At 54.2% G+C, this 15884-nt stretch overlaps 2 protein-coding genes across 3 annotated transcripts; one reads left to right on the forward strand and one right to left on the reverse strand.

The window, feature by feature from the left end:
* The first annotated feature begins 37 nt into the window (after positions 1-37).
* AKR7A2 (aldo-keto reductase family 7 member A2) lies at positions 38-9659 on the forward strand. Its single transcript, XM_084873306.1, has 7 exons — positions 38-522; positions 5506-5693; positions 5872-5976; positions 6685-6781; positions 6968-7067; positions 7622-7751; positions 9281-9659. The coding sequence occupies exons 1-7, from the start codon at positions 192-194 to the stop codon at positions 9440-9442; spliced, it is 1113 nt and encodes a 370-aa protein (XP_084729432.1). The 5' UTR covers positions 38-191; the 3' UTR covers positions 9443-9659.
* A 446-nt stretch (positions 9660-10105) lies between these two features.
* On the reverse strand, positions 10106-15883 carry MRTO4 (MRT4 homolog, ribosome maturation factor). Of its 2 annotated transcripts, XR_014794055.1 has the most exons (9): positions 15562-15710; positions 13570-13628; positions 12748-12851; positions 11980-12061; positions 11666-11733; positions 11317-11468; positions 10952-11028; positions 10271-10845; positions 10106-10233 (listed from the first exon to the last, which is right to left on the reverse strand). XR_014794055.1 is itself a non-coding variant. In XM_084873309.1 (8 exons), exons 1-8 carry the CDS (start codon positions 15587-15589, stop codon positions 10699-10701), a joined length of 717 nt encoding a protein of 238 aa, XP_084729435.1. In that variant the 5' UTR covers positions 15590-15883; the 3' UTR covers positions 10106-10698. The 2 variants fall into 2 exon arrangements, 1 of the variants encoding a protein (XP_084729435.1); XM_084873309.1 differs by having other exon boundaries at positions 10106-10845; positions 15562-15883.
* Position 15884: the final 1 nt, after the last annotated feature.

Raw genomic sequence — 15884 nt, forward strand, 5'->3', positions numbered from 1 at the left:
GCGAGCCGGCCCGACAGTCCCCGGGGCGCTCGCGGGCACGGCGCGCGCGGAGGGAACCGACGCTCCAGGCCCCGGGTCCCCGCTCCCGCGCCGCCACCGGCTCCTCGGGGCTCCTCCCCGCCGCCCCCTCCGGCTCCTCCCCGCCGCGGGGGGCGGGGTCCCCGGCGCCCCAGCGCGCAGGCGCGCACCCCATGCTGCGCGCGGTGTCTCGCGCCGTGGGCCGCGCCGCGGTTCGCTGCGCTCGTAGCCGCGGGTCCCCGCAGGCCCGCAGCGCCGGTGCCGCCGCCGCCATGTCCCGGCCGCCGCCGCGGCCCGCCTCGGGCTCCCCGGCCCGGCCGGCCACCGTGCTGGGCACCATGGAGATGGGACGCCGCATGGACGCGCCCGCCAGCGCCGCGGCCGTGCGCGCCTTCCTGGAGCGCGGCCACACGGAGCTGGACACGGCCTTCATGTACAGCGACGGCCAGTCCGAGAGCATCCTGGGCGGCCTGGGGCTCGGCCTGGGCGGCGGCGACTGCAAAGGTAACGCTGGTGCCCGCGCCCGGCCCCCCGGACTCCCCCCTGCCCCGTGCAGGACGCTGGCCAGGCCCGGGCCACTGTGCACCGACCGCGGTCGGGACCCACAGCGTCGTCCCCTCCCCCTGGCCGCCTGGTAACTGTGAATTGAACCCCAGCTCCTCAGGCCCGGGGCACGGATAGCCCCGACAGCTGGGCAGTGCTTAGTCCTGATCACCTTCCCCCTTCCCTTCTCCTTTAGGGGTTGCAACTCAGGAACTCCCAAGTCTGGTCTATCCCTTAGCTTTCTACCCTTTTGCTTTCTTGGGGCACCTCTCCGAGGCACTGGCCTCCAGAGCTATGCTGTCCACACCTCCAATCGTGCCCGGCGCCCATAACCAGGCCCAGATAACCAGGCCCAGGTGTCTTGCCTATGCTCCCCGAGTACCCTTTTCTCACCCTAGACTTTGCTCGGTTCGGTTGGCAGCCCCTAGACTTTGCCCGGTTCCGTTGGCAGTCCCTAGACTTCGCTCAGTTCAGTTGGCAGTCCTCTTGGCGCTCTCAGGGAGAGCTGTAGCGATGCAGTAGCGGGCTGGGCTGAGGGGGGCAGAGATGGAGGTGTGAGGGGGTAAGATAGCCCGTGCCAGGCTTTGTTATGGGGTCATAGGAAGGAAAGTGACTAACACCTCCGGGGAGCTCAGTGTAGTGGTGAAGATTGAAGCCAGGGATTACTGGGGCACCCAGGAGGGGCAGCACGGTGGGGAAAGGAGGGGAGGGGGCACCAGGACAGGGAGCGGCACAGGGAAGGGAAGAGAACATGGAGCTGGACCCTAAGGGGTCAGTAGTGGTTTGCTGGGCAGAGAGTGGCTGAAAGGGGCATTCGAGCTGAGGGCACAGCTGTGCCAAGAGTAGGATTGGAAATGCAGAGTGCCTGGGGTGAGGAGGTGTTACAGGATTCCAGGGCAGAGGGGTAGGGAAACTGAGACAGGAAAGTTAACACAAGGCCAAGCTGTGGGCAGTTTGCAGCTAGCTTGTAACTAACAAACCATTATCTTCCCCAGCCAAGGACACTGAGCAAAGGATTTAAAAAACCTCCCTCACGAGGGATGCAGAAAGGGAGGGGGAAAGGGGAGAGGAAAAACGGGCAGTCTTACTCCCTAAACAGAGAAGCCAGCAGTCACAAGGCTTGGCAAGATAACGGTGCCAGGTGCTTTTCATGAATTCTGGGAAGGCCACAGCAAAATAAAAAAAGGGGCCTTGAGAATTAATCTGTATCAAAACAGCAGAGAAAGTTTGAAGCCTGTAGACAGGAGGGTATAGAACACCTCAGACCCCTACCCAACTTGCTCTTAAGATTAACTGAGAGCCGAAACCGGTTTGGCTCAGTGGATAGAGCATCAGCCTGCGGACTGAAAGGTCCCAGGTTCGATTCCGGTCAAGGGCATGTACTTGGGTTGCGGGCACATCCCCAGTAGGGGGCGTGCAAGAGGCAGCTGATAGATGCTTCTCTCTCATCGATGTTTCTAACTCTCTATCCCTCTTTCTTCCTCTCTGTAAAAAATTAATAAAATACATATATATTTTTAAAAAGAATCAAGGTTGGGGACAGCCCTCTTCCACTGGCTCAGGGGGCTGTCCTGTCCGGGAACCCCTCTCTAGTGTCGGTAAGAGGTGCCTATAACAGAAGGACGGCCAGCAGGCAGGTGTAGCTTGAAAGGGGGAAGTGTGTGTGTGTGTGTGTGTGTGTGTGTGTGTGTGTGGAGGGGCTGACTGTCCCTCATTAGCCCGATGCCATTACAAGTGACTAGTAGGATGCATATAGTGGGGCCCAGTAAACGCTAGCTAGTATTGTTGTAACCGGACAACTAAGGGTCCGGGCTGCCTGTCACTACTTGATCCAATTTAGCAGAGACAGCGTTGAACCAACCATATGAGCGTTTATTCCAATCACACATGCAGTATGGGAGAGCAGCAGGTCGTCCACAAAAATCTGCTCTGTGACCCCCCCCCACCCCCCCCATAAGCCAGCTGCTTATAGTGGGGAGGACAAAGATTACCTGGGGATGTAGGCAGGGAGGGCTGGGGTGGGACTCTTGTTTGAAAGTTAAGATAGTTAATCTTTCTGTGATAATAGGCAGTTTTTGAATGAGAATGGCCTGCATTCCAAAGGTCACGCCCAGGTCCCAGGGTGGCTGTGACTCCCGGGCTCCAGGGGCATACTACTCCCAGCCAGGTTAGAGTGTGCTTTCTGTACTCAGAACTAAACATTCACGGTTAACAGCATGAGTAAGATTTCTTATAACAACGTAAAAACACTCAAACCTGTAAAGAATTTTTGTGAGTTTATTTGAGCCAAGCTGTCGACAGTTGCCGGGAAGCAGAATCTCAGAGGACTGGGATAGCGCTCCAAGAATGGTGGCTTTTCACCTTGTTCTACAATATCATTACATTCAGAGGAGACTCAGTGGGCTCCATGAACTCCACTGGTGATAGATTAGAGAGGCGGGAGCCAGCAAAGGGGGCATGGTGGGGGGTTGGGGGGTGGGGAGGACAACTCTGGGATTGGATAAAAAGTAAAATGATAGGACAGTATTTCTTTTACTGAGGTGGGCACAGGATAGTTAACAGGCAACAATTAACATGGTAACAATAACAATGAAGGAATTGTGGCATCTGTCCTGGTGCCCAGGGCATTTGGTTGCGCCCTGAGGGGTCCGGAGCCTACAAGTTACCCAGACAGTTCAAGGCTATGTTATCCTAGATGCAAAAAGACAGATTGGCTCAGTGAAGGTAAAGATTGACCTTGTCAGGGAAGATACCAGCCTAAGCCTAGGACGGAACTACCCATCACTGCTTTTAGTTAAAGTTTTAATTTCCAACCATCTTTGTGGTCACTTTAGGTCTTAGAATTTGCAAGACTGCCTTGCAGGCCTTCCCTGAGCTTGTCGGGTTAGCATGTGGCCTCCTTTGTCCACATAACTATTGCCAGTCCCCAATATTCTATTGTTGCCCCTAACCCTGCCACACTTTGCCCCTGAGGCCCTTCTTTCCCAGCCCTGGTTGGGTTTCCCCTCTGGGCCCTTAGGTTCATGGCTTGGTGGGTCTGGAGGAACCGAATGAGAATGTGTATCTCAGGCCAGGAGTATCTCAGGCTCGCACTTTCCAGTTCACCTGGCTGCCTCTCGTGGATAATGCAGGTTTTGTTTCTGAATTGGTGTTTCTCTTCCAGTCCTCCTCTGCTCCTTCTTTGAGGCCAGGCTCCCTGGGCCAAAGTCCTCAGGTCGGATCCGAGGCAAAGTTCACGCTAAGCTTGCAGGGGAATGGAGAACTGGGCCTTGTTCCCTCATGTGAAGTGGTCTGATGACTTCCCTCCGAACTGCTGAGTTGCCTTTGGCAAGTGTGAAAAGTGCAGACTCCATCCACCTACCAGTCCAGACAGCCAGCATTCTTCATAGCATCCCCACGCTGCCTGCGTGGCAGAGCGCTGTCTCATTCTCATGGCGACGGTGTCTCTGCAGTGGGGGTGTGTGTGGGTTTGCATGCTTCCATGAGTCTGGAAGGGGAAGGGCAACTCTAATTGCCTTCTGTTCATTTTGCCTTCTGCCTGTCTCTCAAAGGCAGACACACCTCTGCCCTAACTTCTCCCAGCAGCCTCTTTACCTGTCTTGATATTTCCAGGCCTGACCCCTTGAGTTTTTCCTCTGAACTGCAGCCAGAGTGCAGAACACACAGCTACTTTGGATGAAGGTATCTGAGAAAGCCCTCTGGGCTCAGGCCCATGCCCTTTCTCTTCTCTCTTGTCCCATTGCTCCATGCCTGGAGTTTATGCTCTTGTCACTCAGAATTGCCAAGTATGGCCCTTCACAGACTGTGTTGCCTTGTGTTTGATTTTGCCTGTGTTCTCACCCTCTGGAATGTGCTTCCCGTCCTTCCTTGTTGACTCAGCTTGGGGGTTAGCCCACAGGGAAGCCTTCCCTGGCAGTGCCAGGCTGAACACATACCTCTTCTCTGGGCTCCTTTGGCAGTGGTGCTTTTCTGTGCATTTACTGGGTTGTAACCTCGCCTTCTAGACGCTGAGCTCCTTGAGGGTAGAGATCGAGTGTGTTTAGTTCATCTCAGTGTACTCGGCTTCCAGTGCAAGGCTTGGCACAGCCAGCAGTTTGATGACTAATAGTCTATATCAGCGTTTTTTCAACCGCTGTTCCCCGGCACACTAGTGTGCCGCGAGATGTTGCCTGGTGTGCCGTAGGTGCAGACAAGACAAGAATTTTATAATTTTTCACTATTTTGTTTACTTAATATTTCATAATAAAGTAATTATAAAATACTTTCTTTGTGTTTATTTGATTCCTATTCAAGAGAATTACTTTATATATAGTCAATATAGGCACAGAGTTAAATTTTTTAACATTTTCTAATGGTGGTGTGCCTCGTGATTTTTTTCATGAAACAAGTGTGCCTTTGCCCAAAAAAGGTTGAAAAACACTGGTCTATATGCATATATATATATATGTCTAAGTGACTGAAGGACCACACTGACCACCAGGGGGCAGATGTTCAATGCTGAAGCTGCCCCCTGGTGGTCAGTGAGCTCCACAGTCAACCTCCCATAGTCCGTCGGTGTGTGTGTGTTTGTGTGTGTGTGTGTGTGTGTGTGTGTGTGTGTGTCCCCGCCCCAGCTGGCACCATATGGGTCCTAATTGGGACGGGCGAGATGGCCCTGATTGGCCCTGATTGCTGACCAGGCCGAAGGACCCCACTCATGCACGAATTCATGCACGGTGCCTCTAGTAGTTACTATAACAGCAGTGAACATTGAGAACTTACATGTACGATCATGTAGTTCATCCTTATGATCTCCCAATAAGATAGCACCAAGATAGCACCATTGTTATGCCTATTTTACAGGTTATAGACTCGAGGCTCAGGGAACTTAAATAATTTAGCCAGGGTCACGTGGCTAACAAGTGGTTATAATAAGTCTCTCAACTATTACATTCTCCCCCAAAGTGAAAATCGCCACTAAGGCCAATCCCTGGGACGGGAAGTCGCTGAAGCCGGACAGCCTCCGGTCGCAGCTGGAGACATCACTGAAGCGGCTGCAGTGCTCCCAGGTGGACCTGTTCTACCTGCACGCGCCTGACCACGGCACGCCCGTGGAAGAAACGCTGCGCGCCTGCCACCAGCTGCACCAGGAGGTGAGGGTGGTGCCCCGGGCTCCGGGAGGAGGTCTGTGCTCCCTCTTTGGCCTGTCATTACCCAGGAGAGTGGAGGCTCCAGGGCTGTCCTAAAGGGTCGCTCCCAGGTCCTCACTGTGGTCTCGTCTTCCTGGTCTCCTGGGATGTTTGGGTCCTGACCACCCCCTCTCCCCTGCAGGGCAAGTTTGTGGAGCTTGGCCTCTCCAACTACGCGGCCTGGGAGGTGGCTGAGATCTGTACCCTCTGCAAGAGCAACGGCTGGATCCTCCCCACCGTGTACCAGGTGCGGGGCAGGTCTGCGGAGGCCTCGGCCTCCAGAGCTCCTGCTGATCCCGACTTCTCTTGGCCCCTCTGACTGACCCCATGCCCTCTCCACAGCACCCATTCCCCTGCTCACAGCCTGCACATGAGCCCCAGGTGCCCTCGGGATGACATGCAAGCTCCTCAGCCTGGCCAGCCGGTACCCGCTCGCTCTGGCCCTGGCTCCCCTTTTTGCCTACCTTGGTCCCATCCTTCCTGCTTCCTTGCTCTGCACATCAGCCTGGAACACCCCCCCCCCCCTTCGCCCTGGTAGAAGTGCTCTTTCCTGATGCCCCAGCGGGGCCTCTAATCTCCAGATCTAATCGTCATGTTCCGTGAACACCTCTATAATCCTAGAATCCTTTGTTGTCATCATCTGTCTCCTCTCCGTGTCTTAACTCACCTCTAACATCTCTGGGGGACAGAGACTTGCTGGACTTCCTTGTGTGTGGAAGCCCAGTGGCCCTCCCACAGTGGCACCGGCAGATATTTGTGGAATGAGAGCTCTCGTCTAGTTTCCCTTCCTGGGGCCCAACGCTGTCTCCCCATCCCCTACCACCGCTCTGGGAACGATCTGGGAAATCATTGCTGAAGTCCTGGGCAGGTTTTGATGGAAGGTTTTAAAAGGAGGTTGCTGGGGTCCCTTTCCCTTGACTTGTGCACCCCGTCCAGCCGGCCCTTCTGCCTGCAGGGCATGTACAACGCCACCACCCGGCAGGTGGAAACGGAGCTCTTTCCCTGCCTCAGGCACTTCGGCCTGAGATTCTACGCCTACAACCCTTTGGCAGGTACGGCTGTAGGGACCAGGCTCCTCCTGGGGCAGGTGGGCATTCCTGGCCCTGGGGGGCAGGGAGGTATTTGACAAGAGGCTGGGCTGTGTCTTCCATCCTTCCTGGTCCCCCAACCCCTGTCCAGTCCAGAAGAGCCTCTGGGAACAAGGCAGGTCAGGGGGTCTGATGGCAGCCTTCCCCCAGGGGGCCTGCTGACCGGCAAGTACAAGTATGAGGACAAGGACGGGAAACAGCCTGTGGGCCGCTTCTTCGGGAATACCTGGTCTGAGATCTACAGGGACCGGTGAGGGAGAAGTCTGCATTGGGGGGCTTGGGGGTGGGGGCTGTTGTCCTGTTATCTGAGTGGAGGAGTTCCGGGCTGCTTTCCTTGCAGCCTGGACCTATGTGTCTGGATTCCTGCAGGGATTCTCACACCCTCTGTGGGGTTCTTGTTTTCTTGGGACCTCTGGGAGGAAATGAGGACCCCTGGGCCTAACGCCAGGTGTTCCAGCTCATCACCCGCCAAGAGGGAAGGAAAGAGCCCTGGACTGAGGCTCAGGAGGTCTGGGCCCCCTGCACCAACTGCCTTTGCTCCCTGGGAAAGTGAGGGCAGGCTCTGTATTCTTGGGAATAAAGATGTTGTGAAGGTCTCTGGTGAGGGGGCCACATCCTGAGTGGTTCTGCTGTCTAATAAGGCAAGAGACCCACTGCTAGAGAGGACACTGCCCTCCACCACCCTAGACCCCATGCTGTGGGGTTGGGGTGGGCACAGCTGCCCTGGTTGGCTCTTTGCCTGTGGCCCCCAGTGTGACTGACCCCATGCTACTGACCTCTGTGCCACCCCCCTCACCTGCCCAGCTTCTGGAAGGAGCACCACTTCAAGGCCATTGCCCTGGTGGAGAAGGCCCTGCAGGCTGCCTATGGCACCAGTGCCCCCAGCATGACTTCAGCTGCCTTGCAATGGATGTACCACCACTCACAGCTCCAGGTAACCCAGCCGTCCCAGGAGGCCGTGCTTCTGTTTTCCCTTTTTTGGAGGGGTAGGGGAGGGAGGAGGAATGGGAGAAGGGAGAGGGCTACACAGTTATTTGGTGACTTGAGATTACTCCTTTGCTTTCTCTGAAATCTCTCCATGGCCCAGTTCTTTGGGGTGGTAATCTTGTTTTTAAGTTCCTTTAGTGCTCTGTCACAAATACTATTGGCCTTATTAGGTTTAGCACTAATTTTATTTTTTCATCCTCACTCGAAGACTGATTTTTTTTCTTTTCTTTTTTCTTTTAAGAGAAGGAAGGGAGCTGAAACCGGTTTGGCTCAGTGGATAGAGCGTCGGCCTGTGGACTGAAAGGTCCCGAGTTCGATTTCGGTCAAGGGCATGTACCTTGGTTGCAGGCACATCCCCAGTAGGGGGTGTGCAAGAGGCAGCTGATCGATGATTCTCTCTCATCAGTGTTTCTAACTCTCTATCCCTCTCTCTTCCTCTCTGTAAAAAAATCAATAAAATATATTTTTTAAAAAATAACAGATTAAAAAAAAAATAAGAGAAGGAAGGGAGATGGGTGGGGTGGAGAGACATTGATGCAAGAAACATTGATTGGTTGCCTCCAGTATGTGCTACAACTGGGGATCAAACCTGCAACCTAGGTGTGTGCCCTGACCAGGAATTGAACCTGCAGCCTTTTGGTGTACTGGATGATGCTCCAACCAATTGAGCCACTCAGCTAGGGCAACTTAATCCCAATTTTATTGAGGAAACTGGCTCAGAGGCTATTTCGCTTGACCAGGGTCCACTGGTACACGTGACTGGGCATGGACATCTGAGACCTACATTTTTTAGCCATTAGCATTTATTCCATCCTTGGCTGCCGGCTCTGCAGCATCCAGCTCTGTCCCTGGTGAGCTTGTCCTCTCCCTGTTGTCCTGTTTCCTCTCCCCCAAAGGGGCATTGTCTGGCTCCCTTTACTGAGCACCTGTTAAGTGCCAGGCCTTAAAGTACTTCACAAAAGTTTAATTTCCACAGTCAGCCTGCGAAGTTCACAGAGAGGTCAAGTAACCCAGGTTTACCCAGATGCTGAGTGCAGAGGCTCTGAACTTGGGTCTGTCTGATGATGAGGCTGGAGGGAGGGCTTTATTTATTTTTTAAATATATTTTATTGATTTTGTACAGAGAGGAAGGGAGAGAGATAGAGGGTTAGAAACATCGATGAGAGAGAGTCATCGATCAGCTGCCTCTTGCAAACCCCCTACTGGGGATATGCCCGCAACCAAGGTACATGCCCTTGACCGGAATCGAACCCGGGACCCTTCAATCCCCAAGCCTATGCTCTATCCATTGAGCCAAACCGGTTTCGGCTGGAGGGAGGGCTTTAAAGCTGTTAGAAGGCAAGGTAAGTTTTTTCTGGAGTAAAAGAGGGTATATACAGACATCAGACCCAAATCCAGCAGGGGCAGGGCTGGCGGGTGTCCATGACAGCAGTACTGTGTACTGGTGTGTTGACGTCTATCCATCTCCCCTTCCAGGGCACCCACAGGGATGCGGTCATCCTGGGCATGTCCAGCCTGGAGCAGCTGGAGCAGAACCTGGCAGCGACCGAGGAAGGGCCCCTGGAGCCAGCCGTTGTGCAGGCCTTTGATCAGGCCTGGCACCTGGTTGCCCATGAATGTCCCAACTACTTCCGTTAGGCCTCGTCCTGACGAGGTGGCAGAGGGTCCCTTTCGTTCTCACCCTGGCCTTAAGCGGCTTTGTTTAGCCTGTTCTCTCATCATCTGTTCACAAATGTTTCCTATATTCTTGGAATACTCCCAGTTGCCTTCACAAAGTGTCAAGGCTGGGGCCGTGAGTTGCTCCAGCATTTCCCATCTGAATAAAGCAGGCACTGGGGTAGCCCAGGCCCCAGCACACCTGGTGAGCTTGTTTCTTCTGCTGCCAGCAGCCCGTCTTCCTAAGGGCTGGGGAGAAGGGCGCAGGAGAACGGACCCCCCATTGAAGGACAGAGGCAGTGGGAAGGGCTCCCCGCTTCCTGCGCTGACTGTAGGCTGACCTCTCTCAGGAGGGACTGCAGGTGGCCCTTCCACACAGGGTAAATGGCCATTGAACCTGAAGTAGGTTTTCTGTTCAGAAATGGTCTCACGGAGTCATTTACAAATAGAACAATTTGGGCAAAAAAAAACCCACTATCAGAGTCACCGCCAAGACCTCCCAGGATGCTCTGGAACATTAACACTCGATTTCCCCAGGGGCTTTACTCTGGTCCCAGCTAAAGCCTCTGTCACCTGGTCCTCCAGAAGCTCGTCAGCTCTGGTTTGGGAGTGTGTGTAGGGGTAGAAAATAGCCAAACTGCCTGCTTTTCTTTGTATAAAATGTTTTTATTTTATTGATTTTAGAGAGAGGAAGGGGCATGGAGAGAAACATCAATGAGAAACACAGATCAGCTGCCTCTTGCCCACCCCTTACTGGGGACTGAGCCCACAACCTGGGCAAGTGCCCTGACTGGGAATTGAACAAGCAACCTCTCAGTGCATGGCACAATGCTCAACTGAGCCATGCCAGTCAGGGCCAGCGTGCCTGATTTTCTCAGCAAAATTGTTTCAAGCAAGGACACTGAGGGCCAGGGAAGAGAAGCCCGAGGCTGCTCTCCTGGGCTCAGAAGTCTCGCAGGAACTAGTGCTGGAAGCTGACGCAGGTGGTGAAAAGGAACCCCAAGAATCTGAACAAAAGTCCAAACCCAAAGGCCTTTTTTCTGAGAAAAGTTCCTTTGCCATCTACAGGGAGACACCCTACAGACAGTTTTATTCTTTGTAGGGAAACAGTCTGTCCCTATCGCCCTCTTGTCTTCATCACAGCAACAAATGGCTGCCCCAAGAGGGGCGGCATCAGTCCAGTGTGGTCAGGATGACAGCTGGCATGGCCGGGTGGCCCTCAGTCCACGTGCCCATCATCAGTCATCATCTTCCTCTGACTCTTCCGCCGACTCGGACGCGCTCTCTGGCAAGTCATCTCCCATCTGTTGGAACCTTCCAGACTGTGCATCCCACATGTATTTGATGGTCACCTTGAATTCAGCCATCTCATAGCCGAAAAGCTTCTGCAAGAGACAAAGGAACCGAGTCAGGAGGAGCGGGTGTGATCAGGAGCCTGTCCCTCCCGCTACACAGTCCGCAGACCGCTGGGAGGGCCCAGGCCCAACTCACCAGGACACGCGCCTGCTCTGGGGTCAGCACGTCGCCCTCCTTGCACACCTCATAGTCGGACAGCAGGGTCACCACACCTGCGGGGGGTGTGGGGGGGGGTGAGCAGTTACTTCTGGCAGAGTTTGCTGTCCCTCCCAGTGGGGAGGAATCTGCTTCTCCCCACCAATGCAGCACACACAGGGGCACGGATTAATCTGTGCCCAGCAGCCTCCCCCATTATCTCCCAAGTTACTGTCAACCATGAGGTGGAAGCTGGTAGAAATAACCTGCTCAGCCAGAAAGGGGAGGAGCGGGGCCTGTCAGGTTTGGGAGCCTGGCTCTTGGCCACTCGGCTGTGATCTTTCAGCTCCAGGGCCTCCCCGTACCCTTCTTGAGGGCGGTGGGCAGGCCGAGCTGCCTCAGCTGTGGCTCCATGGAGTGGGGGAACTGCTCCAGGGGCCCCGGGTCCAGGTTCACGGCGAACGTCGCTTTGTTTCCAGCTCGGGCGTAGTCCATTTCCGCATATTTCGTGAACCACCTTGGGAGAAGGAAAAGCGTTGGAGGGGAGGTTCCTGACTGGCCCACCAGCCCACCGGAAGTCAGTGCTAGGATCAAAGACTAGGTAGTGGGTTCCAGGAACCAGCTCATGTCTCCACTGGACAAAGTCCCTGGATTATTCCTTCCCCAGAGTCCTCACCACCTCTCTCTTCCCCACCATGCCTTCAACACACTCACTCATTCACTTCCTCCTTCGTGCGATTGGTGAAAAGGAGGCCAACTTCACCCCTCAACTTCCTGCTGACCTAAAGAACAAAAGTGGGTAGGTCGGGTCACATTAGAGCAGTGGTTTTAGACGGGACAATTTTCACCCCCGCCCCTCACATTTGGCAATATCCGGAGGCATTAGATGGTCACAGCTGGACCGAAGTTAAAGGAGAGCCGGTGCTTTACCCCAGACCTTGCTTTCCCCAGCCGGCTGGGATGCATGTCCTGTCAGAGCAGCAGGAGAGAAGGCAGCTTTGGCCCCTCCTGGTGAGGGCCAGACTCACCTGATGGAGGTTGTCTTTGTACTCATCTGCTGGGCTTCGACCTAAGGCCACCATCATCACTTTGTTTTTGCCAAAGAACATCCTGCGGAGAGAGGAGGTGTCTGTGAAGGAGGTGGCCTGCCTCAGTTAAGAGCAAACCAGCTCTACTCCAGCTTTGTAGCTGGAGGAATGGTCAGACCCCACTTCTTCCATGGAGCCTTGCCACTGTCTCCAGTCCACTACTTCCTGCTTACAGACCCGACATTCACAATATGCCTACCAGCCTACTGTCTGAATATTAGTTATTAATGTGGATATCTGCCCTCCCTGTCTGAACGTATGGAAGAGGCCCCTTTAATGGTCTGAACCACTGCTGGCGCAGCAACAGAAGACCAGAATCACCATCCGCATTGCCGCCATTCCAGCCCAAGGACAGATACTCGCCATGTGGCTTGCAGAGCCTGCTGTTGGGTCCTGTGGCATCCCAGAGCACACCCTGACCTGAAACTGACAGGGTGTTCCTAAAAAAACTAGACTAGGGGTAAGGGAGCCCCTTTTTCTGGAAGGGTCAATGCTCAAACATTCCCTGAGCAATGACCAAGTCTGGCCCCCCAAGAAGTTCAGTGCAAAACCAGCTATCACAGTTACAAAGTGCCCTCCAGTGGGGGCATGGCACTTTGTCCTTAAGATGCCATCTGTGTCACTCAGAACCAGAGACAGTAACTGCCTCTGTGCTTTGAGCAGAATGCCTTTCCACGCTCACAAGGGCCCCGCCCGCTGCCTGCTCACCGGCTGTGCTTCCAGGCGTTGCGGATGTCCTTCAGCTTGCTGTTCCGCATGTTGGCCACGGAGAAGATGAAAAGGTACTTGTACGTGTCCACGCATTTCCGAAGCTGTGGAATAATTCAGGGGGCTCTGAAGTTCAAGGGGCACCATTGGCAGGGCAACACTCCGGCCTCCGATGGGAAAGAATATGCTCCAGGTCCCTTACGACGGGAAGTTCAGAACTGGAGGCCTCTAAGCCGGGATCCCTGAGCAGAGCAGGCGTGACCTCAAAGTGTCGGGGAAGCTGAGCCATGGGTCAAGATCCCAGGTTTTCCCAGGTTTCTGACTCATCTGTGGCCACTTCCCTCACCACCCTGCTCTGTCCACATTGCTGGCCGCAGTATGAGGAGGTGGTCTCAAGGAAACAGAATCTTTGTGTAGGAGAAGACACCCTTCTTATCCAGCCTGAGCCCCAGCGCAGTGCAAACAGTGAGTTGGTGCATGTACCCATGCCTGACAACTCCCAGGTTTTTTGACATCAGGCAGGCTCTCAAATCTCTGTAGGCTTCAGTTACACAATCGCAAATCAGTGACGTCGAATCATATGTAAGGATGAAGTGGAATGATACATGTGGAACACAGCCCCGTGCAGGGGAGAGTAAGAGCTTAGTCAAAGCTGGAAATCATTACTCTGAGAATTTTTATTGGTGCTGCCACTGGAGGAAAAGGGCTGGACCGGCCTTTCCTTTTCTCCTTTTAAAGAGAATGTTTCCCCAACATACAGTCCTATACCCACATTTCTAACCAAATACAAGGTCTGGAAAAATACAAAGAACAAGCTCTTACCTCTTCGATCAGGTTCTGTTTCAGTTCCAAGCCTTTCTTGGCAGTTTTGGTTAAGGAAACTAATACAAAAAAGAAAAAGGAGACGTGATGAGAGACAAGCTAGGTGTCCTGGAGACTCATTTTTTTCTCACCTCCAGTATCGGCTGGACCAAACCAGTACGGGGAGAGGCAGCAAGGCCATTCCAGGGTCCTAGTGTGCTGCTCTCTGTCCTTCCTGACCCTGAAGGTCCTTTGATATATTTCCTGTTATGCAAACTAGATATCCCTTCACTCCTCTTAGTTTAACCTAGAATTCCGTACTGAGGTGGGGGTGGGTGGGGCTTCTTCCTGCTCCAGAGTGCTTTCAGTGGCAGACCTAGCCTGCTGGCTGAGGCAGGTCCCTTCCGGCTCTTGGCCATGGTGCACAGAGCCATCTATAGTTGGCCTCTGCTGTGGAATGAATTAAGTCTGGGGGCTCATCACTGACCTCCTCTGCTACATCTTTTGCAGTTTGGACCCATGGATGTAGCAATGCCACTTTGGGGGAGAGGTAGGCACCCCTATGGTGACAATAGCTGGGCCCCAAATGGTCCCTTACCAGGAAGGGTTTGGCATTTGCCAGATCTCATCATGGCTCCCCTCAAAGAACCCACAAACACTTAGAGCATCAAATGCAAAGCCAGGGTGCCCCCAAGAAGAGGCTGCCTCTTATTTATCCTGCCTGGGACTTAGTCCCTCTTCACAAAGCATGCATACAGAAAGGCAGTCCCACCGGTCAGGGGCAAGCACAACGCAACGATCCATTTTCCATCACTTCCGCTGCTACAAGTGTGGACTGAGCCAACCTCATCCTGTCTTGGATTACTGCTGGTCTTGCTGCTTCCATTCTTGCCTCCACTCTACCCAGTCCATTCTCAACAAGGCAACTAGGGTAATCTTTTAAAAGTAAAGCTAAACTACGGTCATCCCTCTGTTCAGGCCCTCTCGAATGGCTGCACATTTCATTGGGATCTGAAAGGCAATTCCTTGTAAAGGTCTAAAAAGCCCCGCCCACGCTTCCTACCCCCTTTCTCACTCTGCTCCAGTCACATTGGCCTCTTGTCCCAGGACATATCAAACGTGCCCTCAGGTCAGTCAGTGTTTGCACTTCTATTTCCTCTCCTTGGAAAGCCATTATATCCAGGTAACCCCGTGGGTTGTTCACTTCCTTTCTTCAGGTTTCTGCTCATTTGTCACCTCATCAGAGAAACCTTCTCTGGTCACAGTATACAAAATTACATCACCTGTTTCAATTTTACTCCATGGGACTCATCACTATCTGACATAAGTTGTTTGGTTCTTGGTATGATGGGGGGATAGGGGGCATACTTCCCGTGACTACAATGTTAAACTCAGTGAGGGCTCTAGGCCTTCCTTGTTATAACTGCTGTATCCTCCTATGCCTAGAGAGTGCCAGGCCCTAAATACTTGTTGAGTGAATGCGCTAACCAGCCGTGTGAGAGAGGCCACCATAGTCGGGATGCTCTCTTAGGAGGTGCCATATGAACTGACAAGTGAGAAGGTCAGCCGGATGAAGACTGGATCATAGGCATGCCGGGCAACAGGAGCTACAAGTACAGAACCAGGTGCGAGAGCAAGTCTGGGATGAAGGGAGAGGCGACCAGGGTGGCGACAGCACAGAAAACTAAGGGAGGTGGGCCGAGGTGGAAAAAATGGATCAAGGAGAGATCGAGAGTAGTCTGGGTACTCAGAAGCTGTTTCCTGGTCCAGCACGGCTTGGGAGAACACTCGAGGCCCGGCGAAGCGGTCTCCGCTCCCTGGCTCCAACCAGGCTCCAGTCCCCTGGGATGACATCTCCCCGTGCCCCAAGGGCCCCCGCCGCCCGCTAGCAGCGCAGCTCCTTGAGAAGGCCTGGGTGTCCCATTCCATGCCCCCAAAGGCCCCACAGCCCCCATCGCAGCCGGCCCCCAGCCAGCGGAGCTCCCCCCGAGTCCTAACGACCCTTTCGCTCACCTTTCTTGTCGCGCTTGGACTTGGGCATCTCGCCGCAGACACGTGCGGCGGAAGGCGGCGCTGCCTGTTAGGACCCCGGTGGCGCGGGGGCTTCTGGGACGGCTCTGGAGAGCTGTCTTCGCAAGTGCCTGACCTAATCTGCGCTGCACTCAGCCTCTCCGCCGGCCGCCGCCTGCGCCCTTCCCCACATCTCCAGAGCTACTTTCCGCGGGTCCGGGGACCCCTGAGTCCTGGGCACCCCACCGAGGGTTTTGCGTGTGTTTCCCGACTCTACGGTTCGCGGAGAGGGAGCCTGCGGCGCGGTGCATGCCGGGCAGGCGGCA

Source organism: Pipistrellus hanaki (genome assembly GCF_964339955.1).
Source record: "Pipistrellus hanaki genome assembly, chromosome: 2".
Classification (NCBI taxonomy): domain Eukaryota; kingdom Metazoa; phylum Chordata; class Mammalia; order Chiroptera; family Vespertilionidae; genus Pipistrellus; species Pipistrellus hanaki.

Bases quoted from the DNA above. Each gene is read 5' to 3' on its own strand.
- AKR7A2 (XM_084873306.1), top strand. From the start codon at position 192: ATGCTGCGCGCGGTGTCTCGCGCCGTGGGCCGCGCCGCGGTTCGCTGC. The intron at 5,694-5,871 runs GTGAGGGTGGTG...TCTCCCCTGCAG, and splicing joins GCCACCAGCTGCACCAGGAG to GGCAAGTTTGTGGAGCTTGG. The intron at 7,752-9,280 runs GTAACCCAGCCG...CTCCCCTTCCAG, and splicing joins ACCACCACTCACAGCTCCAG to GGCACCCACAGGGATGCGGT.
- MRTO4 (XM_084873309.1), bottom strand. From the start codon at position 15,589: ATGCCCAAGTCCAAGCGCGACAAGAAAG. The intron at 13,629-15,561 runs GTGAGCGAAAGG...TTTTTGTATTAG, and splicing joins GTCCAAGCGCGACAAGAAAG to TTTCCTTAACCAAAACTGCC. The intron at 11,469-11,665 runs GTGAGTGTGTTG...CCTTCTCCCAAG, and splicing joins ACGAAGGAGGAAGTGAATGA to GTGGTTCACGAAATATGCGG.